This window comes from Mchenga conophoros, linkage group LG17, assembly GCF_057382185.1.
Source record: "Mchenga conophoros isolate Kocher_MC1m ecotype Shallow Benthic linkage group LG17, M_conophoros_male_GT1.1, whole genome shotgun sequence".
Taxonomy (NCBI): Eukaryota; Metazoa; Chordata; class Actinopteri; order Cichliformes; family Cichlidae; genus Mchenga; species Mchenga conophoros.
Window position 1 is genome coordinate 36,737,106 of NC_140542.1, and position 24,659 is coordinate 36,761,764.

Consider the following 24,659-nt stretch of genomic DNA (forward strand, 5'->3'; position numbering starts at 1 on the left):
TACTTCTGCATTCAGTATATCTTTTACTAAATGAACGGTCTATTAAGGGATGTTGTTGTTAACGTGAGGCTGTATTTACCTGAATTTAAGAGCTGCCGAGGACTACGTTATTTTTTTAAATAATACTTTGATATGTAAAACCTCTGAACAGAGAGAAGGCATGCTTTCTTTTCCATAATTGTGGGGTAAAAGGAGAAAAAAATTTACTTTTAACCTTTGACTGGCTCAGAGGGGAAAAAAACAACTTACAAAATGTCGTTTAATATGAATATTTATTTAAAAATCAATAGTTCAATACAGAAATAGTCATCTGTTATATGTATTATCAGACAGTCAGTACTTCAACCATGCTTTCTCTGATTAATCACGGTCTCAAAAAAGTACAAGAAATTTTTTTCCATTATTGAGCTTGTGCAAAGAAAACACACTAGAAAGCAATAGAAACACTGACACAAAGTAGATAACGATCAGTTCCTTTGAACAGTTCATTTTCCAGAAGAAGGCATCGCACAATTCCAAAAAGATCAGTCAAAGATTTAAGGCCATTTTGTACAGTTAATTTTCATATAGATTCGTATATTTCAAAACACTCAGTTTTCAACAAAAGGAACTGGTGCATCCTTTGTAAAACTGTACATGCAAACATAGTGCACATTATTAAGAAGATATGACGAGCATACGATACATTATTTGGATATCTTTAGTAAACAAAGATCTTACGTGTGTTAACACCTCACATGATCTAATAAAACACGCTTAGAAAAGGCGCCTCACAGGCACACGCGCACACACACACACAAACACGCTCACGTTCGCGCAGTATACATCAAATGTGTTCACACATATACACACTTGTGGCTTCATGAGGCTTGTCAAAGTTAGTGAGCCGTGTAAAACTGTATGGAAGCTGAGAAAGGTCTGAAAATATGATCCTTACTTACATATTATTCCAAAGTAAGAAACTAAAAAGTAGTAGTGCTTAATTTGAAATATTGGAATTTGAATGGATCGAATTTGGGTTTAATTAGTTTTCTGTTTTTTCAAAGTCTAGCAAGAAAATTTCAAGTTTTCCAATTTCCAGAGCTTCAAATTCAATTTTACATTCAAGTGTCTGTGTTTCAAACCTGGTTTGATTTTAAAAAGTTGAAAGTTTCTATCCTGAATTTCACTAAACCAGGTTCAGCAACTTTTTGTTGGGTTTTGTTGTTTGTTCATCAGTAAACAAACAACGAGAAAAATGGCCTAAAATCCTAAAATCAGAGAGAAAAAAAACAAGTTTAACTATAAATGAGGAATTTAAATGACACAATTACCTGATTTTCACAACATTTTAGATTATGGTGACAACATCAAGTATTTAAATCAGCTCATAATTGACAATTTAGCCCTGATTAGCTGGTCTTCTCATGAAATTTGGTGAAATTAAAATTAGGGAACAGATGTATTTTCCAACCTGGAAAGTTTTTAATGATGAACGTGTGACTACAAGAGGTAGTTTGTTGTTCAAATAGCATGGGTTTAAATCTGGGCAGCCAACTGAAATTGGGATTAAAGCCAAGCTGTTGTTGTAGTCTGCAAACAATTCAAGTTGTAGTTTACATCCATGTGTGTCCAGACTCGTATTATGTACAGCCTGTAGCATATCTGCAAGGAATCAAACAGGTGGGCAACTTCTATTAGGATCATCAAATCAGTATCTGACTCATCATCTCCCTGTTTGGCACTGAATAATGGTCAAAAGTGTTTTTGCTAGAAAACATTTTGACACTTTGGATATAAAAAATTATAATTTATTCCCATTACACAACATTTGTTGTTGGTGGTATTTTTTAAGTATGAATTATATGGTCAAAATTGTATTCACAGGTCACAGTGTGTTTGACCTTTAACCATGCAGTTCCACCTTAAGTCCAAGCGGATGTTTGTGTGGAATTTAAAGAAGCAATATTGGTTTTTTTTTAATTGCTTGGTCCACAGCTGTCACCAGAGACAAGGCAAAACAAAGAAAGGAAAAAAAGAATGGAAATATATAAATGACCTGTTGAAAAGGTTTATTCACATTTGCCTCTCTATCACTCTTCTAGGTTAGATTTTTAAACCGTAGTGTTTCAACTACTGATGAAAAGCTGTATTTATAGGCAGTCCTGGTATTTGCAAAGAGTGTTTCTTGCTCTAGTAGTTCAGGGAACTTCTCTGTTTTTCAGCAACCGGCTATAGCAAACTAATTCTATCTGCTCCAACAGCTTAGTCTGGGATTTTGCAATGTCTCATGCTGTGATGACCTTGAGGTCCACCTAGGGTTTGATCAGGTGCTAACTATGTCTCTGTTTGCTCTGCAGGGACTGAATAGGTGACATAGAGCGAGCATAGAGGTGCCCTGTCTAGGCAATGAGCTCTTAATGTTGAATTATTATGCTTATTTATGCTTTCAACTGAGCAGTTGGCCACAAGAAGCCTAAACCAGCACACACACATTCATTTGATAAATTCAGCGAAATTGAGTTTCTGCTACGGTGACAATACATGGGAGAAGACTGTAAAAAAGAAAGAGAAATGTGAGAATGCAATAAGAAATGCAGCAATGTACACACCAGTCTCACAGCAAAATGTAAAATTGTCACAAAAAATAGTTTGTTCATGTTCCTAGACACAAACTATTGTCTTTTGTTTCGTTTTTTTTTTTTTTTGAGTGATAAACTGTATGAATTATGTAACTCTTTTGTGCCTGCAGCACCTGTGGTTCAGACAACGTAGTAACAATTATATTTTATTAATGAAAACTCGTTTGCCTTTTAAAATTGGTAAATGAAAATTATTTTGTATATATGTCACTGGATACAAAAATAATATTGTGAAAAGTCCTGTTGGGGAACATGAAACAACCGTAAAATTAGTATCCAGAAACACAAATCAAAAGAATTTGTGACTATTTCTCAAAATACCGTGAGGCTGCGGTGCAATGTAAAGTATTCCAAAGTATGTAAAAAATTCCAGTTACAATTTTTTATTTATTTATTTTTTAGTGTTGCTTTCGGGGTTACTCCTTTTTACAAGGAGATGGAGATAGCACATGAATATTAAAATGTTGCATTCCCACTTAATTTAAATATTGTATCTACTGTTGTTTTAAAAGGTTATTTCAATCGACATCCATATCTCAATCCAAATCTCCGCATTCACACACACTTGTGACAAAAATAGAAGACTTTAAATTGGAAACTTGTCGAAACGGTGAATACAACTTGCATGCGTCATCCTCGTTCATATGATTAGCACATATAAATACACATCGTAAAAACAAAGCTGTATCAAAGCTAAAGGTGTAATAAAAATGCACTCAAGTACAAACACACTACACCCACGCAAAGAAAAAATATAGGGAAAATGTGTTTTTCTCTGCATTTTTGACCACTGGGCTCTTTTTGCTCAAACAGTATTTTGTTTGAGAGCAGCTGCTATTGTTTTACACATTGGGCAGGAATATGTGACAACACAATGAGACAAAACCCCTGGGCACGTGCGCATCCTACTGCCAAGGCAGTTTGTAGCGGCAAGACAGACACAGAGAGACAGGGTAGCCATGTTTCCATTCAACTCTCTAGTGCTACATAAACAGCCAAAAAGCTCTTCATTGAGCTCGGATGGAGGATTAAAGTAAAATATAATAGGGTCAAAAAATGTAAAAACCGAATATGTAACTAATATTAGCCACATTTTAATTTTTTGTTGACTTCACAGTCATGCTAACAGGATCATTCTTTTAAAATGCTAACATTAAGGCTGCTAGCATGTTCACAACGATAATGCTAGCATGCTAATGGCTAGCAATTAAACTATTTGCGATGCTCACCGCCTTGGCGTGTAAGCATATTAACAGTCACTAATTTGTGGTAAATATAATTTGTTTTTAATGATACTTTTTTCTTTTTCTTGTGACTGTATAACAACGTTACACATTAATATGGGAGTTTTCAATCTTTATCAACGACGTGTGCTAGCTAACCAACTGTGCTGTTCCTTGAGTATTTAGCTTACATTTCTTTAGGATGAACAGAGAGTCTAGGTTTTTTAAATAATTTCCAGTCAAGTTAAATCCTGTATGAAGGTCATTATAGTACTTGAACAAAATAAATAAATAAATAAAAAATAACTAAATAAAACCCTTCTTATTTCTGATTAGCATAAAATTCTGACTTTTTCAATTAAACTAGCTAAAAAAGAAGGCTGGATGGAAAGACAGCTAAAAGTGACAAATGTAGAAAAGAAAGGATTGAGAGAGATGGAAAGATAAGGCTGAAGAAGACAGACGAATGAAGATACTGGCAGACAGACACTCATCCCCCACAGACAGACAGATGGATAAAAGAGGTAGTGCAGGGCCACTATATGCATGCAGTTGACTGAGGCTACACTCATGCAAAAGTTTAATACAAACACTAGAATACAGTACAGTACGGTACAGAAGGGCTACCAGGACCTGCACTGCTGCTACCTGGCATGGATGCCAGGAGAGAGAAAGAAAGAAAGAGAGTATTACAAGCTTCATATTGAAACTATATAAAAGTATCAACAGTAAAAATCCTCGTTAGCATTTACTGTAAACAATGAGTGATTTGGAGAGAAAGAGAAAGAAAGAAGTTATATATGTCCAGTTATTTACAAGTGAAATTACTGCTCATTTAAGATCATGTAACTCCTTCATTTGTCTGGAGACATTCTCTTTAAAAAGTAAGATCAGCCATTTTATACTGCTTTTCCTTTTTTCTTATTTCTGCCACAATTTGAATTGAGACTCTCTGAACTTTCTCCAAAATCTTTCCAAGCATAAAATAAGCAGGTAAAAAAAAAAATCAAAACAATGACAGGAATGCTTGACAGTGGAAGTAAACAGACTCTCATCTTCTTTTCCTGCCCTCAAAAGCGTCACTCTCCTGGCCCGGCATGCAGCTTTCTGAACACATGAAAGACCACTGTGATCCACAACCACAAGGCATGGAGAGCGGCTTTAAGGAAATGGAAGTATTTCGCGTGACAAGTTCAGCGAACCCCTGACTCCAAAACCTTTTCCAGCCTTGCTCCTCAGATCTGGGTTTGGATGGGTTGCCCAGGTGGTGTGTATGGAGGCGGCGCCGGTGAAGGCTTTATCCCACGGGTCCGCATGTAGGAGAGGAACTGGTCTGGAATCTCAGCCAAGACATCTTTGGCGAGCCGGGCCATGCTTAGGATGTGGTTCCCCGTACGATCGATGTAGTCCCTGAACGGGACAAACTGAAAGGTAAGAGGAGGAAACAGATGTTGAGACAGGAGTTGGTTTGAAGAACAATGCGAAATCAATCATATATAGGTTTTATAGGCACTGCAGGCTTGTCAGGCAATTTCCTCTTGCATAATTCTGCGCGTCATAGCCATCAACTCTTAGCTAGCTAGCCAGCCAGCTAAGTCAGCATCATAGGCAGTGTAAAAGGTGAACAAATTTTGAAGCTTTGCCATTAGACCTTTAAAAATATTACAGTTATCGTTAACCAAGCAGAGCTGATTATTTCCTTATTGATTGTTGGTCCTGTTGTAATTGAATGTCACCCTACCAAATAAATGACTACTATCTGCTTTCCATGTGGTTTTACTGTATTTGATGTTGTTCTGCACTGAAACTGACCAGTTAGTCACGTGACCAGAGCTCAAACATCTGTCTGTCGCTTCTAAGACTTTCTGAAGAAAAGCAGTCATAGAAAGTTCTGTCTTGATGAACAAAAATTGGACTTTTGTCATTTCAGGCAATAAAACAGCTCAAAGCTAGAAAGCTTTTACCGAAGACGCTGCTTTAAAAATAACTTTATGGAAGTAGGACCGGCCAACTGATAGGACTTATAGAGGTGAAGATATCGGTGAAATGTGTGGGAAGACAGTTGGGTTTGGTAAAGAGGGGGAAAATGAGAGAAGTCACAGAGAGGATAGACGGCAATAAGGAAGAAAAGCGCAGATGGAGAAGAGACTGGGTGAAAGGAAGAGAAAGGGGGGTGAGAAAGAAGGAGGGTGAAATATGGTGAGGTGGGGTGGAGGGGGGAGCAGTGGGAAGAGCCACACAAACGAACGAAGAAAATGAAGAAGTTGAATTAAGTAATTCATCTTCTTTTTGTTACAAGTGGGAGATGTACTTGTGAACTGCAAGATTATTTTTGTAAAAGTACAGCTGTACAGCTCACCAGGCTAGCAGCTGCCTGTGAGAAGAATCTAGCCTAATTAAGACGCTGCAGAATCGCCCGGGCGGCTGAAACTCTGGCGTGTAGCTGTGCGGCGATCGGGCTACAGCAAATTGTAAAGGTTTCGCCTCAACTGGGGTAAAGAAAAGTCAGAATCTGTAACATCACCTAGCTGAGCAGAACATGTAGAAAGATGAAATGTGCATATTTTCATCCAATTTTTCATTTTTCTCCTGAGACTTTTGGTAATAGAGTCTCCTGACACGGTTTGGGGCTGCTGGAGTGAGAAATTGAGCAGTTGGAAGCTTTGAGATAAGGCGAAAATACAAGCCAGCAGCTACATAACAAGCACCAGTTAGCTCTAGGAAAAGTCAGGGATTAATGGGATCAAATATTAGGCTGCATAATTTATAGTGGTGCTGAAAGCATACGTGTATCCTAAAACACCAGTCACCGTATGATCACTGAAGTTATTTCACTTTGCTGATATAAATCTTGTAAATCTCTCTCATAATGTCCCTCCAATGGAAGACAAAGTCACTTTTTATATTTACTTAATGAGATGTTGTCACCTGCAATCACAAGATCACAAATGGAGACAATTTGTGCTGGAAACACTTGCTGCAGAAGTTAAGCTTCACCATGACACTTGGGGTTATTAGCTTTCTGATAATGAGATCCTGCAGGCTGAGCTGGTGTAATGTTCCCGTACAGAAACGTAGTTTTTCACTGCCACCAGGTCTTTTTCTGCATGGAGCGCTTGTATATGTGTGTGCTTGAGCTTGTTAAAAAAAAAAACCTAACTAATGAGCGTGGCTCTGAGGGAGGGTGCGAGAAATAAGACTATGACGGCGGCGGCATAAAGGTCACGGAGGAGGAAAACGTGACTTCTCCGTGTTGCAATCAAACAAGTGGTTTGCTGTGAATGTTCGTTTTCTTCTACTTCTTTTATTTCGGTGCTAAGATTAAAGCTGCTTTGGGATTACCTGCAACCGTGAAGTGATCCCCTGCAGCAACACAAACAGGAATACAAAGAAAAGGGAAGGCAACGAACGCCTGGCTGAACTGGATGATTGAAGGGATGGGTGAACTAATACTGCATGAAGTACGACTGTGACTTTATACATTAAAGGCACGTCTATGTGGCTGCTTTGCTAACCTAAATGACCTTTTAAGAATAAAGAACTTAAGCACACAGGTAGCGCTGTTGTGGCTATGCCGAAGCCACATGGGGAAAATTCTGATCTTTCTGCGCTGCACAGGTCCATCTTACATGGCTGCCTGCAGACCCCACAATGCCCTAGGCTTTTTAAAATGGGCATTAAGCCAGGGGTTAGAGCTGAGGTTCACTGTTCATTCACTTTAATGAGGAAGTGAGACTGAGTAAAAGATGGAGGGGATGGCGAATTGGCTCTTCACTGTTACTGGGGAGCCTGCCATTATCTTTCTGTGTGTGTGTGTGTGTGTGTGTGTGTGTGTGTGTGTGTGTGTGTGTGTGTCTGGGGTATGAGCAGACAGAACCACCACATGGTTGGTTCTGTCTGCTCATACCTCCCAGGCCCAATAAAAATGCATAGGCCCTGAGTTTGGCTGGAACTGGAATTTTGTTGGGAATGTGCATTGCTAAAGCATCAGCTGATAGGGGTCTTCAGGTGGGTCCCACTTAATTAGCTAATTTGAGCACTTGATTTGTCAGGTGTAAATGAAGCACCTCGTAGCACAGGTATTGTTTCAGCACACACAGTTTGTACAGTTAAATCCATAACTTGTTTTGGATTTAACTGTCCTGTCTTCCTTCTCTCACCCCAACTGGTCGCAGCAGATGGCCCCGCCCCTCCCTGAGCCTGGTTCTAGCGGAGGTTTCTTCCTGTTAAAAGGGAGTTTTTCCTTCCCACTGTCGCCAAAGTGCTTGCTCACAGGGGTCATATGATTGTTGGGTTGTTCTCTGTATGTATTATTGTAGGCTCTACCTTACAATATAAAGCACCTTGATGCAACTGTTGTTGTGATTGGCGCTGTATAAATAAAATTGAATTGAATTGTCTCGTGGGCAGTGCTGCTCCATGAGGATGGGGCTGGCTCACACCAATTTGACTCAACTCCACTTTCCAATTAATATTCACAGGCTCTATTTACAAACAATCATTTGGCATGCAATCCCAGTGAGGGGACACCCGTATGACCTCCATTTAATACCCTTAAGACGTCTGTATACTCACTTTAAATATATTGTCACAGCAAAGCCGTCAGAACACAGAATGGACCGAAAACGCAGACCCAAGACAGTGACACAGGTTAGTGTAATGAGGATGAGTAACGATTTAAGAGACTGAAGGCAGACCTCACCTGAACAATGTCCCTCTCGGCGTATCTTCCTCTAGAAGAGATTCTGACTTCATCACCGTCTAATTCAACCATGGCTGTAAAGATTAAAGACAAAACTAAGCTGGCAGCAGTTTTTCCTACAAAAAAAATCTAATCAAATAAAGGTTTGTTATTTTAACCCACATGTTTCAACATCTTGTTGACTTACCATCAAATTCTGCAGGCCCTACTCCCACAATGATAATTGACATCGGCAGGCAGGAGGCCTAAACGAGAGCGAGAGGAAGAACAATTAATATTTCAAAACATTCAAAGCTGTGAAAATCTTTACTTGAGTGTAACGCCATGCATGTTCACCCGTGTTGGACACTGTGGAGGTTTTTCTTTAGTAAACAAATCATGTCACATTCATGTCTCGCAGAACACATACAATATGTGTGATCATGTGTGTTTTCCACCCCCGGAGCGCTGCGTGGGTTGAGCCATCACTGTAATTAATATTAGACATGAGACACTCAACTCGCTGACAGCTAACAAATGACATGTGTTTGTGTTGTACGTGGGCGCATTCGTTCAAGTGTCACAGAGTGTGTATGCAGTCCATCGGTGTGTGAGTGTGTTCAGTGAGTAATGTTATGACCTCAGGCTGCAGAAAGATAGATGATGTTATCGAAACATCTCGCTTATTTTTTGCTCCCAGTGGTAGAGGTCCTCAGGTTTCTAATTCTGCTCCGCTCACCCCCCCCCCATATCTCGCATATATCTTCCCCCTTTTTTTTTACCCAAGCCTTCTATTTCTCCCGTCGAACCATCAAACCCCCTGTCCTTTGTTGTTTTCACAGGCCCTGAGATGGATCACTGGTTTCAGAAACATGGCTTCCGTTCACTGTTCATTTTGTTTGCATTCTGGGCGACTCTGGACTTGACAGTGATGGAGAGGATGGTGCGAAGGTTAACCACATGCTGGCAAAAGCAGCACAGCAAACACACATTATAACAGAAGGAACCGCTGCCAGTCATGGATGTCGTATCAAATGCGAAATTCTATTTTTTATTAAATTCCCTCAACTGTGCACAGTTCACATGCGCTTTCACCCCTCTGCTCATTTGCACACAGTTTTGTCTTGACTGTAAATGTTTACAATCCAGAGTATTTATTTATGTTTAAGATTTGGTCCACAGTTATTTCGGCGTGTTTCCTAACTTTTCCCACCACAACACCGCATGTAACCAGCACAACAACAGAAAACTGTGACTGCTACCCGTGCACTATAGTGCACTAACCCTGATGTGTGAAAAGCACACTGTGACTTGCTGTACATGCTAACCCAGTATAAAAGGAGGATGTAGCCATGGCGATGTCACCCGCTGGGTTAGGCCTCTACACTTTGAAGCTTCAAAATGAGCCACCACACAGTTCTTATTGATGGTTTTTTGAAGTTACTATATTTGGACAAAAGGGCTGAATTATCTTGGTTTGCAAGCTGTCTCCACAAAGTGTACAGACATGCATTGCTCAGTAATAGTCTAATAGTATATTAGAATTTCTCTCAACCGAAGCACAAACCACACAGCTATAACATTAATCAGATAATCCATTAAAAATGCCCCAACAGGCATAAACACAGTAGAGAGGTCTACTTCAGTGAGTGAAATTAATAGAGGGAAACTAATAAACACATATCAGAGCCAGCTCCCTGTGTTGGGAAACCTGTCAATTAAAACAGCCATGCTCCCAATCCAATTATCCAGGTGGATGAGCTTTAAAGAAATCATCCCACTCAGAATTCTAGAAATGAAGAAACTATCCACAGAGGCCAAAACTTATTCTTGTATGAGGCTATAATTATGCTTTTTAATGCTATAAAGTTGGCCGTTTTAACATGAGAGTCCATGAATACGGACTCGAGAGGATCTGCAGTTTTTGCCACTTCTGCATTTTCCCCTGTTCTAACCCTCAATGATCAAAACTTCAGATGATACAGTAATCATCGAGCACAAAGCAATTTTCATCTATTTAGGGATGGGAACATCATCAGTGCTAACAAACTATCTAGAAGTGTGAGATTTAGATTGTTGCACCTTTAGCTAATCAGGTTGTGTTTTGATGTTTGATGGTTGTAGTGTTGTGGTGTTGTAAATATATGCGAAATGGGGCAGCTAGCATGATGGTCACGGTCATTTCTCTTTGCATTCGCCTCCATGGTGATTCGTTGCTTCTTTAGCATAAAGTACTGCTTCGTAAAGTTTAATTAAGGGATGAATTGCTTCCTTCCTTGTTTGTCGTTCATGTTTTCATTATTTCCTCATTCCTTCAGCCAGTTTTTGGTTTTGAGTGGCATTGGCTTTATTTACCATTATTATAATTAAACTTTTGCAACTAATATTTCTTCAAAGGGTGAACTTTCTGAGAGGTGCAGGCTCAGGTGTTCACAGCTGCTCTGCACGTCCTTACATTGACAATAGATTCCTTGGTCTGGGCCATGTCTGAGATGACCCCGTCTGTGATGATGAGGAGCACAAAGTACTGGGAGCCATCCTTCACAGATGCTGCGTATCTGTACAAAAACACACAAAGAAACAATTTGTGGTTATTTCTGATCTCCTTACATGTTTTTGTTACAAATACAGCTCATTACTTGAGTAGATTATGCATCACACTGTGTAGTTTAATTACATGTAAAGCATTTAGTGGCTTTATTTAATAAAGAGCAGAAACAGATCTGTGAAAACAGGGTGGTATTGATGCTCTGGATAACAGGATAATCTGTCAAACACATCTTTATGTCAGTTTCACAGATTCTTGTCTTATTAAGAATTTTAGCCACTCTGTTACCAAGTGTGTCCTTTCACTCCTGTCTGAGTCGTGACCTGATATTATTCCAACTGCTTCAGTTTCTTTCAAGCATCACCTTTCTGTGCAGCAAGCTACGTCTCCATCTCCTAATAACTTCCACTATAGACCATCACAACACTGTAGATAGAAGGATGAAATATAGCAAAACAAGTCGAGTCAGAGACAGCGAGAGACCAAGGAAGACAAAGTCGATAATTACTAAGCTGTATGGGGGAGTGGAGTAAGAGATAGCAGAAATGATAAATGGGGGCTGTGCTATCAAAAAAAGAGATGCAGAGGCTGGACGGGACTTAAAAGAACTGCAAGCCTAAAGTTGATAAATAAGTCTTACAGTTGCAAAAAGATGTTACGTGTCCCCATAACAACTAGAGTTTAAAGTTTTTAATGAGGTTATGAGGAGGAATTTATGCAATGTGTTCTGATTAGTTACGTTCTTATCTCACACAGCTGAACCAGGTCTGAGAGTTAAAACTTTTAGAGCAAAAACAGAGTTAATGATCTGCAGTCTGGCTCGGGGGAGGATAGAAGTTTATGAAAAATGCAGCCTTGTTTACGTCTCTGAGAAACGCTTAACATATTTATGTTTAAAGACTTGGTGAGATATATATATATATATATATATATATATATATATATATATATATATATATATATATATATATATATATATATATTTATTAGGGGTGCAACGATATTCGTATCGATATTGAACCGTTCGATACAGTGCTTTCGGTTCGGTACGCATATGTACCGAACAATACAACATTTGTAATTTATTTTATCAATTCTCCTTCTGACGATGCTGTCTGTGTTGAGCGCTCAGTGAATCTGCGTTCGACTACTCCGCCTAGGCTGCACTGTCCAGCGCAGATCCACTGAGCGCTCAACACAGACAGCATCATCAGAAGGAAGAGCGCAGGGCAAGCTAGCGAGACAGAAGTTAAGCTCTCCTTGCAACAGGCAAATTGAACCTCATTCAGATCTGGCGTTTGGAATTATTTTGGTTTTCATGTGACGTATGACCCTGAAGGTAAGCGAGTCATGGACTAAAGTAAAACAGTATGTTGGATGTGCCATGCAATGCTCAATTACATTGGTGTGAACTAGTGTGTTAGCGCAGTTAGCTCGTTAACGTGTTGGCCGTCTAGCCCCATGCACGGAGCGATCGGCGGTAGCTCGTTAACGGAGATTTGCCGTGTTGTGGCGTTAAGGTCATTTCAACGAGATTAACCTGAAAGCACTAGTGGGAACACAACGAATATGACTGCACATTTACGCCGACATCATCCTAGTGCAAAGACAAGTGGAAGCAGACAAAAAAAAGCAAGCATGCTACTAACTTTAGCTGAGTCATTTAGACAGTTGTTAGCACATGATTCTCCTCATGCTGCTGAGAATATAGCCCAGAAGAAGCGGATAGTATAGCTTTTATTTTGGAAAGAGACATTTCTCTGTAATAAACTCTCTTTTCCAAAGATGAGTGATTCCTCAATCAGATACAGGGCTCGCAATATCGCTAGCCCGACGTCCCGGAGCTAGCGATTTTTTTCAGTCGGGCTACCAAAATCTATCTCTTCCCTGCCCGTCGGGCTATTGTAGGAAAAATATATGTCAATGCTTTTGCATTCTTTCAGAAATGTAGCTGGGTAATTATGTCATTGGCATCGGTGAGCCACTGTCAATATGTGACATATTGAAGTCGCGTTTGAATTTGCGCTTGTTTTTTTGCTTTCACTTTGCAATCGCGCGAACTGTGTATAGAGAGCGACAGCACTGATCTGTGAGTGATGATAATTTGCGCACCAATTCCTCTGACATCGTCTTATCAATCGTTAGCTTACTATGCAAACATGACAAGTGAAATCTCCCGCAGCTTAAACATGTGAGAGGTTGATCGCGCAGAGAATCGCTGAGCTTATGTGAGTGCGTGTGTAAAAGCATTTCAGTTCTGCTGAGCCAAATAAGACAGGTCGGGGTGAAGAAGTGACAGCCAAAGAAAAGCTTACCACAAAACGGAAAAGTTATGACAAATCAGACTATAAGGCAAAAAGAAAGTGCAGCTTTATGGTTTCATGGACAAAAGAATTTCTGTGGCTGCAATATGATGAGCTAAATAACCAGGGCTGCACATAAGTGGTCAGCAGGTGCGCATTCGCTGTCAAAATAAAAAACACGCACAAGGGTTAGGGTTAAATTTAAAAACTGTACTTTTGAGTTAAAATATATATTTATAATTTTAATAAATGACAAATTAAAAATGCATGAACATTTTTTTGTATCGAAAAAATATCGAACCGTGACACCAAAGTATCGAACCGAACCGTGAATTTTGTGTATCGTTGCACCCCTAATAAATATATATATATATATATATATATATATATATATATATATATATATATATATATATATATATGCATGCATGCATGCTGCAAGCATACATGCTGCAGTTTTGATTGGGTTTGTTATTTGAACTGAGGAGAAGAATATTTCAGGCACAGAACAAAAGCAGCAAAATGAACAGCTTCACTTTGTTTAAAGAACTGGCCTGGCTCTGAGTCAGGGGTAACAGAGCTGTGCTGTTTCTTATTGTTACTATTCAATTCAGTTAAATTTTATTTATATCGCTCCAAATCACAACAACAGTCACCTCAAAGCCCTTCATCTTGTGAGGAAAAGATCCTACAAGAAATACAGAGAAAACCCCAACAAACTCCCCTTTCACCCGCTGGGCCCATGTCCTCATTTGAGGTTTGACAGCGGTTTAGTAGATAAAGGTGAAAGGCTTGGACATGAATTGAGCTGCGGTTTGGGGACTGGCAGTGGCTCACGGGCCTGGCAGATCCCCATAGTTTACCCATAGTACTACATAGAAGTGAAGAAGTGAAAGAATTGAAAAGGGGAGGGAGGGTGGGGCACGTAAACGAGAACAAACAGCTTGTAGGACTTGGGGAACCTACATAGATGAGAACCGGAAGGAGCGTGTTTGGAGGTGTGGTCCTGCTCCTAAAATTCAGATACTTTATCTCCAATTAACAAGAAGAAACCAGCAGAACAGGTTCATGGAGGGACACAAGACACAAAACATGCTGTGGAAATGCAGAGTGGTGTCTAAAAATAGAGCAAGTGAAAATTCCAGCGTAATTACGGGAGGATTTAGGGTCACCTGATCCAGCTCTAACTATAAGCTTTATCAAAAAGGAAAGTTTTAAGCCTAATCTTAACCTCTTAAGCCCCAATGCTCCAGATACAGGGGCATTGTCTGTCCCTGTGTGTTGGCCCTGCGACAGACTGGCGACCTGTCCTGAGCTGTGTGCGTGTTTGAGGTTGCTCATGCCTTGGTGGAGAGGACGGTCTTTGAATCATTTAACATGTCTGACTTGTTCTCTTTTGCTTCGTGACCAGCTTCTAGACTTTGGTGTGCTGCTCTTCCTCTTGATGGTAAAGGCGGTTTGTCTGTTTCCTTTAGTTTAATCAATAATAAATACCTTTTGATTTAATGCCAACTTTGCCACCTTGTCTCCTTTGGACACTTTTTTACTTCCCAACAACCACTGAATATTTTATGTGACACATGGATGTATAACCTGTGACCAGCTGCATCTCCGTGTGGTTCAGCAATTGCAGAGTCGGCAACCTCCGCCAGCTACAGCGGATTGTTAAAGCAGCTGCCAAGATCATCGGAACATCTCTCCCTCTGCTACGGGACTTCTTCCACAAGTGCTGCATCAGTAAGGCCTCCTGGATCGTGCTTGACCCCTCACATGGACTTTTTTCTCTCCTTCCAATATTCAGATGCTATCGCAGCATCGAGGCCCGATCCTCCAGACTGTAAGATAGCTTTTTCCCCACAAGCCACCGGACTCTTGAACTCACTACAGGCTCTCCCACTCCCCCCAACAAACACACCCACACAAACTGTTAACTAACTGCCTCTATTGCACTCCACATACCACTGCCTTTGTAACCCAGATGCTGCTCTATGGACAATCCTGCTCTCAAGAATCCTGCTCATGGTCACTTTAAATCACTTCAACCTGTAAATTGTAAACTGTTATTGATCCTTTTACCTTAGTCTTATCTGTGTGTGTGTGTGTGTGTGTGTGTGTGTGTGTGTGTGTGTGTGTGTGTGTGTGTGTGTGTGTGTGTATATGTATGTCTTTTGCACTGAATGGAAATGAACTGAACTGCCTCTATATTCTGTACTATATATATAGCAGAGATGACAATAAAGTTTACTTTGACTTTGACTTTGATAACACACACCACAACCTGGTGACAGGCAGTGCTTTTGGGCTAATTATGGAGTTTTCCTGCTGTACTTGGGCACTCAAAACGCTTTATACAACATGCCTCATGTAACCTTACAGGCACCTTTTTCTAACATTCACACATCAGAAAGCAACTTGGGGTTCAGTATGTTGCCCAAGGATACAAAGGGATGCAGATTGGAGCGCCAATGATCGAAGCGTCATGGCTTTATGCTAAGCTAATCAGTTGCTGTTGCTCAAAGGGACTGACCAATGGGTTGGAAAGGGCTCAAATACTACATAACCAGTAATCGAAAATGTGCAAAATACTGAACTCATTACAAGCTGGTTAGGCATCTGTGTTATGCTCTATTTGTATGTGTAAGTACACGATTAAGATGTGAGTAAATTATCTCCTAGATATGAAAAGCAACCTGACGAGAGACCTCGCTATAATTACATACTTGCATGAACAGATTCTTAATGTATTTTTCTTTTGGAAGTCTTTTTCTTGATTGTCCGCCTGCTCGTCTTCCCCCGCAGCATAAATTACGTTCTCATCGGTATACAGAAACAAACAAACACGCAATCATCCGTCAGGCACCTTCTCTGTTTGTGTCCCGAGGTTTTTCTCCTGCACTCTAACTCTTCTTAGCTACATTACAAACATCTGCTTCAGAGAGCTCATTACAGAAAATCCAAGAACACACGTTGAGTGTCGGAGTGAAATGTACTCTCCGTTCTTTCACGCGTACTCAAATGATACGAAGTTCATTTTAAAGGAAGTGATGACAATTACGACAGCGTAAAACAGCGTGCTCAGCGTACAGAAAAGCAAAAACCGAGAGATGTAAATCAGACACTTAAAATCACTGGTGTACGTGTGTTACCTGGCCACATGGTTGATAACAGGAGAGAAGTTAGTGGGGCCGTAAAGCTGAACCGACTTAAGACTCTGGTAGTAGGCTTCCATTACACCATCAATCCCTGCACAATATGGGTTCTGAGGGTTCCCGTTCTGCAGAGGAAAGAAGAAGAGGGGATTACCTTCCATGATTGATTTGAGATGCATTCAGCAGGGCCACAGGAAGAGGGAAAGCAAGTGAATCATTTATGTACTCTCTCACTGGATGTTTGGGGAAATCCCATCCGTTTGGCAACAACAACCATGCCACAAGTAATTAAAATCACCTTTCTTCCTCATTCTGATGCTCACTTTGAACTTCAACAGGCTGCTTATTAGGGATGGGTATCGTTTAGGTTTTATCAGTGCAGCTGAATCTTGCATCTTTTTGAAAGAGCGTAAACACAAAACATTATTTTATTTTATAAGCTGGAATATGCAGAAAATAGGTTTAAATGTTAAACAAATTTCTTCACGTCAGAGACAGTTTCATATAATAAATTTTTGCTTGATGCATAAAGTTAAAAGATTACAAGTTTTTAAAAGAGACCTTTTTCTTTTGATTAAATTTTATATGACGGATTATGCATAAAAATAGAATTCGGCTGAAAGGTCTATTGCTTTACTCAGGTTGTGTATCATGTTTTTAAAAAGTAACTAAGTAAGAAAGTAACTAATTACTTTGAAAATAAGTAATCAGTAAAGTAACAGGATTACTTTCTTGGAGAAGTAATCAGTAATTGGTAACCAATTACTTTTTTCAAGTAACTTGACCAGCACTGGTCAGGACAGTTTATCCAGTTTATATCGAGGAACCTTTAAGACAGCAGGATTTACTCTGAGACTGCTGGTTGCAACAACTTTCATTGTCAACAACACCATATATACATGTTTGATATTGCTTTTGACATTTTGGCTGGTTGTATGAAAAACATTAGAACGGATGGTTCAAAGGTCACAGTAAATAAATGCAACCATCAAAGGCTAGACTGACCCTCGAGTTATTCAAATGTAAAGCATAACTCACAACTTTTCCGTGTGACTGGGAACATTTGAGACTCTCGTAAATGAAGACATTTTTTTGTGTTTTTGTTGACAGGAGCTGCATTAAATTCCACAATGTAAAAGAACTGACATTAAAACCTGAGCCTGTCAATTAGCTGGAAAACTCCTCAACTGCTGTGTTACAAATATGCAAATCTCCATAGTACCCGTCAAGCGTGTGAATACGTAACACACCACTAAGCAGCAAATGGACCCGGAGATTAAAGAGCATCCACGGTTGTTTACCAGTACAGTGTTGTCGACCACGTTAGAATAATGCAGGCAAGCCACGAATCTACCTTTCAGCTTTGTGAAGTGAAAACAGTTCAGTGTGAATACAAATGAATAGAATAAATTTAAAAGTGTTTATGTAATTGTTTTAGGGAAATAGTAATTTTCCTCTCGTTCCCTCTCTTGCGCTCTCCAACACTAATCATAGGTCACCTATTATAAATGACTCTCCATTGACTGCAAATGGCTGCTAATTGCAGGGTACAAGTCTCAGTCCTGTACTTACCAAAGCAAACTCATGGGACACCCGTCCATCGGGTGGCAGTTTGGCTCCAAAGCCAAGTGCAGGGAACATCTTATCACTGTCGTAGTCCTGAATTATCTCTCCGACTGCCTTCAGAGCCATGGCGTAGGCATTCAACTGGTAGGGGCTCATGTAGTGGAGTGAGGTGGGCTGGGCTGGGTTACCTGTTGTGGACAGAGACAGAATCTTCAAAATCACAAGTAAGTTAAGTCCAAATTCGGAGATTTCCTTCCAGCAAGCACATAAAACAGACCGGGCCATCATGGATTGTCAGAAGCTGCAGGAACCATGATCACTGCTAGAATAGCTGCCTGAAGTTGTAAATGTTGTTTTACCACTTCTTGATTTTTCGCACATCTTTGTCACAGAGAGCTCGTCCAAAAGTAACCATCCAATAAATCTCTAGTGGTTCATGATGTGTAAATTTGTAGAAAAACACTTGAGTCATGATAGCTTCAGCGATGGAGTTAAATTAGCTGCTAATTACCTTACAGCGGCGAGAATGTGTTGCTTATTTTTTTTGTTTTATCTATCCGTATGCGACTTTTTATATCGCTACGTGGGTTGTTTTTAATAAACTGCGGTGGCTATTGAGGGTTTTGTAATTGGCTGACAAGATCAAGCGCACCTCAGCCTCTAACACATTTATTACAACTACAGTTGAAGAGTTTTTATTTCATTTAATAGGACAGGCTGAACAGCCTCAATCGTCCACCTACTACTGAGCTCAAGGGTAGATTGATAACATAGCCCTTTAATCACGGCCATCATAGCACGTTACCGCCAGGTGTGATGGAGAGGGCTATTAGGAAACACTTGATTCTCCCATCTGCATATATTTGAATAAATGCTCTCCAGGCATTCAGGGCACTCTGTGTGTCTAAATGTGTGTTTATGAGAAGACTCACCATTGGAAGCTGTGAAGTCGATGGCCACGGTGAAGTTAATCTGGGTCCTTGTAAGACAAAAACACAGAGATAGAGATGGTTTAAAAACGTCTGACCAGATTATGGCACTGGATCACCAGAGCTCCCATAATTCAGAGGCTTCGAATTCCCTCATACTGGCACTCAAGCAAGTAGCTGTGATATTTCAGTGAACGGTCGGAAAGCTGCGGATGACCAAAAAACATTAGGATTCATGCTTTAGAGATCATGAATGTCGCTGGATTAGTCTTGCGAACAACTGGGAAGTTGTTATCTAAGAGAATGCGGAAGCAGTGAAGATGGAGGAAGACTGAACAAGACCAGGAAAAATAACACACCACGGCACCCGGGATGAGAAAGTGGCACATCTCGCTTCATCAAAACATTTTTAACTTGTGAACCTGCAGGAACAGGATGTGGTTAAGAGCTCTGTAGGCCCACTACAGGTTTTTTCAACAGCAATCCTCACCTCGCTGCCGCACACACAAACACAAAAGCCTCTTTGTCTACCATACACACGTCTTAAACACCCAGCAGCTCATCATCTTTGGCGCTGCGCAGGGGGGTGCAGAAGAAGAGTGAGCGAGCGACGAAAAGTTCATGACACATTTAATGATCAGCCCACACGGCAGGGGGGCTCTGACATGTGTACAAACAAATTCTATTAGTGAAAAATTACCAAAGTTTTTCCACTTTGGGCTTAAAAACTACATGGAAAAGCAAGTTCGCTCTGATTTTTCTATGAAGGGAAAAAGATCAGTCGCTGCCAGTCAGCTTTTATTAATTAGACTGTGTAGGTGGAGCTGATTGAAATCATAGCGTCTTTGTGTGCTGTGATATATGTCGTTATACTTTCTAATGCTTAGTGTCACCCTGCTAGCACGAAAGATCGAAATGATGGTAAATCCGTCATTTGCTTACCTGCTTCATACTTCTTTGCTGTGAGCCTATCATGATGACTTTAACTCTGTTTTTCAAGAAGCATTCAACTTTTTAAGGACTGTTTCTTACTGTATACATGAATCCCCAATATTAGCTTATCACAGATATATCAGTACAAAATGTACAAATTGTCTAACATAAAGATTTACAGAATGAAATCAATATTTGGAGCAATGTAGAAACTATGTAGTAAAATAGTCCAGCAAAGTAGCTGCAAATCACTTGTAGCTGAGTAGTATAACAAGATGAGGTGGTTTACTCAAGTGCCTTCACTGTATATTGATAACTAGTTTTTGACCTGTTATATTTATACTATATTTAACCAAAATTAGTAGCAATATCAAGGAAAAAGTGCCTTTTTTCTGATGCAAGTACAGGAGGGCCTTGCCTCCTAAAGGCAAAGCACCAGACCACCAGCTTAAATTATGTTTTCTCTCTTTACTGCTCACCTTATTTCACTCTGCGTCATAAAAATCTGACAGAGGAAGTCAAATTTTGTCACAGTAAACAGGCAACCGGTAATAATAAATAACAAAAAGGGAATGGCAGAAAAGGAGGAATGCAATTCCCAGTTTAACACATCTCGGTGAAACATTAGTGCAAGAAAACAGCAATGCCATTGTTGCATCAGATGAGTCAGAACTATGATGTGCAATTTTAAAGCTGCCAAGAAAATAACAAACAAAAGCAGGGACAACATCAGAAGCTCCAAAATGGGGAATATTGGCTGAGTCCTTTTCAGAAGTGAGTTGCAATTGTTGAGTCACTCTCATTGATTAGCATTATCAAACCTCCACAGTTTGACTGGGAATATTTTGGGCTGCAAAATCTACAGTTAATAGCAGGATACGAATGACGTCAGAGTTTCTGAGATTTAAGCGGAAATTGTGCTTCATGCTCAGCATCTATTAACCAGACACAAATCCGAGCAAGACTACGGTTTAACTGGCTTTTGATGATATTTCTGGATTGCAGTCTAAAGGTATAAATCTAAATGTGAAGACATGAAGGTTGTTAGGCAACATGCTGGTTTCCATGGTATATTTCTTGGTCTAGACTTACATTCTGTCTGTCTGTCAGTCGACACATAAATAGTTTTAAACACACACACTTCATTAATAGTCCCTTTTTCTTTATGCCAAAAATCAGCAAACAGCAACTGCAATAAATAAATGATATAACTAGTAGAATATTTCCAACTGCAGTTATCAGCCATTTTTGCACTGAAGGCAAGCAAATGGAGATGTGCAGCAGAGCACTGCTGCAGAACAGGTTGAAAAACAAGATTTTCTGGCAGTCGTGATAAGGGATTTTCACAGGCAGTGGTCTTCACCACAACATCACATCTCTGAGTTTCAGTACAGGGAGAAGAGCTGTGAGCTTAGCCTGTCTTATAAACTAAACCTTATCATTCACACTTCCCTGAACCTTTTCAAGGCTGTTAGCAGCTTTATCAAGTCATTATTTATTTATTTTTATTGGGCAGTCTACATGCCCACCTCTTGTCAGATTCCCCCAAAACTTCAGCAGACGTCTTACTTTTGGGTTTACTTGCTAAAGCATGACTCTAAATAACTGAAAACAGAACAAAGATCCCCTATTATATTCAGGGATAGTGCTTTGTTGTTGTTGTTTTTGTCTCAGTCAATGCATTATTTAATATTAATGACATGTACACAGCTACGCACAGCAGATGGACAGTACAGTATGAACAAATACACCTGACAAACATCTGGGAATATTCATTCAGCAGTATTGGCACAGCAGTGGGTTGTGGGTCTTACCCATCCACAGTAGAAAAAAATATAAAAATAAGATACAATGTATTGTTTTAAAATAAAGGAATTTTCCATATTCAAGTCTTAAGCATGTTTTTTTTGTAGTGACTGAAAATTACAAAAACATTTTCTGTTTTTTCAATGTATAGTTTTGTTTAATTTTTAATGTAACAGGTCAAATCACTAAAACCCTTTGTTTATCATCCTGTGACAACATGTAGCAAACTTTCGAGGACCCCAACAATGTGTTTCTCGCAACGGTTTCTTCTTTCGACACGATGTTCTGTTAGAGTTCAACAAGTAATAACTACGGCTATAAGATATGTAGTATGTCAGCAGCATTCGGGGTAAAGGAGGAATGCCTCTTGTACTGTATATATACAACATTATACAGTACATAACACACACACCAACTCCAAACAATAATAATTTAGAACCTTTAAGGGCGAAAACACAGTCCTGCCAAGGGTGTCAAACTATGTCCTTGATCCACTCATGGTAGCAACACGGCAGGAAATACAGGAGTGTGGTTGCAAAGGCTGAGATGGATTTAGAAGTCTGACACTAGCAAACAAAAGTGAAACAATACTGAGATGTACGCAGTAATGCACGCTTACTCATTGCAGATTCAGCACAGACTGCAGCCAGCAGCTCTGCAAACCACGCTTAAATTCTGGCAGCTACGAGGCTAAAAGCCACCAACGCTCATTAGCGTTTCTTTTTAAAACCCAGAAAAACTTACAAAGTTGAGGAAAGTCATACAGTTACTGGAACTTTTTTTATCTAAAAGTGAGAATGTTCCAACATTTTAAAAAAATGTCCACAGAAAGACTACTTTCCTGTAATACCCAAATGCCAGTGGGAACCATGTATGCATGAGTGCACTGAGTGGCCTAAAAACAGCATCAGAGGTTGTGTGATGTGACTTCTCCTGATGATATGCAAACAGATGTTGCTGGTTGGACAGTATCCATCTGGCTAGAGGAGAGGAAAAGAGGTAAAGCGAGTGAGACGAGAACAGAGATAAACAACCCATACTTGCATTAAATCTGTTAAATTAGCCAAACACAGCTATTGGCAAGCACATTGGACTTGTTCATCTGCAAGGTGCATCGCCCAAAAGTCAAATGTTGGCATCCCTTTCAAGGGTTTTTAATACCAATCTTTGTCTTGATGTCTGTTCCTCTACCTAATGATAACCTCTCAAGCAGAGCCCCCTCCTGCTTCTATTCTGGTTTCAATGCGCAACTCACAAACCAAAACAAGGGGAAACAATATCTGTCACTATGAGTGACAGGGCTGCTTTCAAAGACACAACTCAAAATGAAAGATACAGCCAACAATTCATCATTTTATCTTTGCGGTCACAAAGAGAGGCCTCTTTGTTGAAATTCATGGGTGGCACTAATGCTTTATCAAAAGGATGAGGGAAAGACTGAGAGCAGCAGTGCTCTGGAGTGAGTTGAAGCTTTCCCTCCCCAAAAAGAAAATCAGTCATTTATGCTAATGTTGCCAGCAGATCAAGTTCCTAATTAGGTCCAAATGAACAATTAGCTGATTGGGATGAAGCTGCAAAAAAAGAGCTATCAATCAGAAGATGAGAGCAGTGGGAAGAGAGACGGAGGGAGGACTGAGGCGAGATACGGGAAAACCAGATGAAGAAATTCCTTTGTAGCCAGTCGATCCAGCCCGAGACACAGAAAGGATTTCTAGGAAATGTGTGAGAAACTAAATAGCTGTGTGTCCTGCGCTTGCACACATGGGTGTGTTTACATTTTTAGGTTTGAGTGTGCATGCTTGAGTGTGTGTCTGTCCACAAAGACCTGGTCTGCCCATTATGCAACTGGAGTAAGTGCAACTGGACCATTACAGTCCATTTAGGTTTCAAACAGTGAGACAGCACTTGGCACTTAATTTAGTCACACAAGCGTGTAAGAGCATCCAGCTCACGCTCCCAAAGCACTGCCAAGTTTCAAAGTGCTCTCTGACTTGCGGTGCTGCTGGGAACACGGTCTTGTTTGTAGGGAGACTTGATGATGCGATTTCTCCATTAGCAGTTTAGCGACAGAGCAAGTAAACATGCGGTATGTGCGTCTAATATGGATCTCGTCCGCCCAGCATTCAAATATGACTAAACTGTCTCCTGTTACACAAATATGAGAAATACAGGGATTATACTTACTACTTCTGAATAATAATTTCCACATGTGACTGTAACCAGAACTCAGTTGTGCATATAGATTGTACAGAAGAATTCACTGGCTAAGTGTTGTGGGCACAAACAGTCTTCAAATGCATTAAAAAGTTCAATTCCACGTGCTGGCTTCTATCAAGGGTTTGGAATTGTACCAATTCTATCACTTCAGCAAGGTCATGTTGTTGAAGCACTTTATATTATAAGGTAAAAATCAGACAATAATATGCTCCCTATGAGCAAGCCCTTGCAACAGCAGGAAGGAAAAAACAATAAAAAACATGGTAGTCTGGTGCATTTTAACACTAAGAGACCTTTGGCTTGTGCTGCGATCGGTTGACAATAACCAAAGGTTAAATGCAGAGTGGTGTCTGTTGATGCCAATGCAGTTTAGATGTCTTCTGGGGTGGAGAATGCATATGTATGAACCAAAAAAGCCACAAGCTTTCTTAAAGCAATTAAACTGTACTTTTAAATTTAATGCATACACCAATTAGAAGAACAATACTGTGAATGCTTTTCAAGCATTCACACTAATAAACTCAGCTGCCTCTCAGACAGACAGACTGGAAATCCACTGCTTTGCACTGCAGCTGGCACTCTTTCTTCTGCTCTGCTTGGTACATGAATTACTGCATGGAGCAGGTTCTGGGTAGTGTGACCCCCAAAAGCTTGCGGTGGATCTCTGGAGCAGAAGACAGTGC

The 24,659-nt window shown here is 40.0% G+C and overlaps 1 protein-coding gene across 1 annotated transcript in view; it reads right to left on the minus strand.

Moving 5' to 3' along the window:
• Positions 1-253: 253 nt before the first annotated feature.
• Positions 254-24,659, minus strand: part of LOC146555858 (copine-8) — a 104,557-nt gene continuing 80,151 nt past the window's right edge. The window contains exons 14-20 of the mRNA XM_085251261.1: positions 19,024-19,070; positions 18,098-18,279; positions 16,523-16,650; positions 10,981-11,083; positions 8,734-8,791; positions 8,547-8,620; positions 254-5,268 (exon numbers count right to left, since the gene is read on the minus strand). Coding sequence (XP_085107387.1) covers positions 5,080-5,268; positions 8,547-8,620; positions 8,734-8,791; positions 10,981-11,083; positions 16,523-16,650; positions 18,098-18,279; positions 19,024-19,070 — 781 coding nt within the window. The 3' untranslated portion in view covers positions 254-5,079. The remainder of the gene's footprint in view (positions 5,269-8,546; positions 8,621-8,733; positions 8,792-10,980; positions 11,084-16,522; positions 16,651-18,097; positions 18,280-19,023; positions 19,071-24,659) is intronic.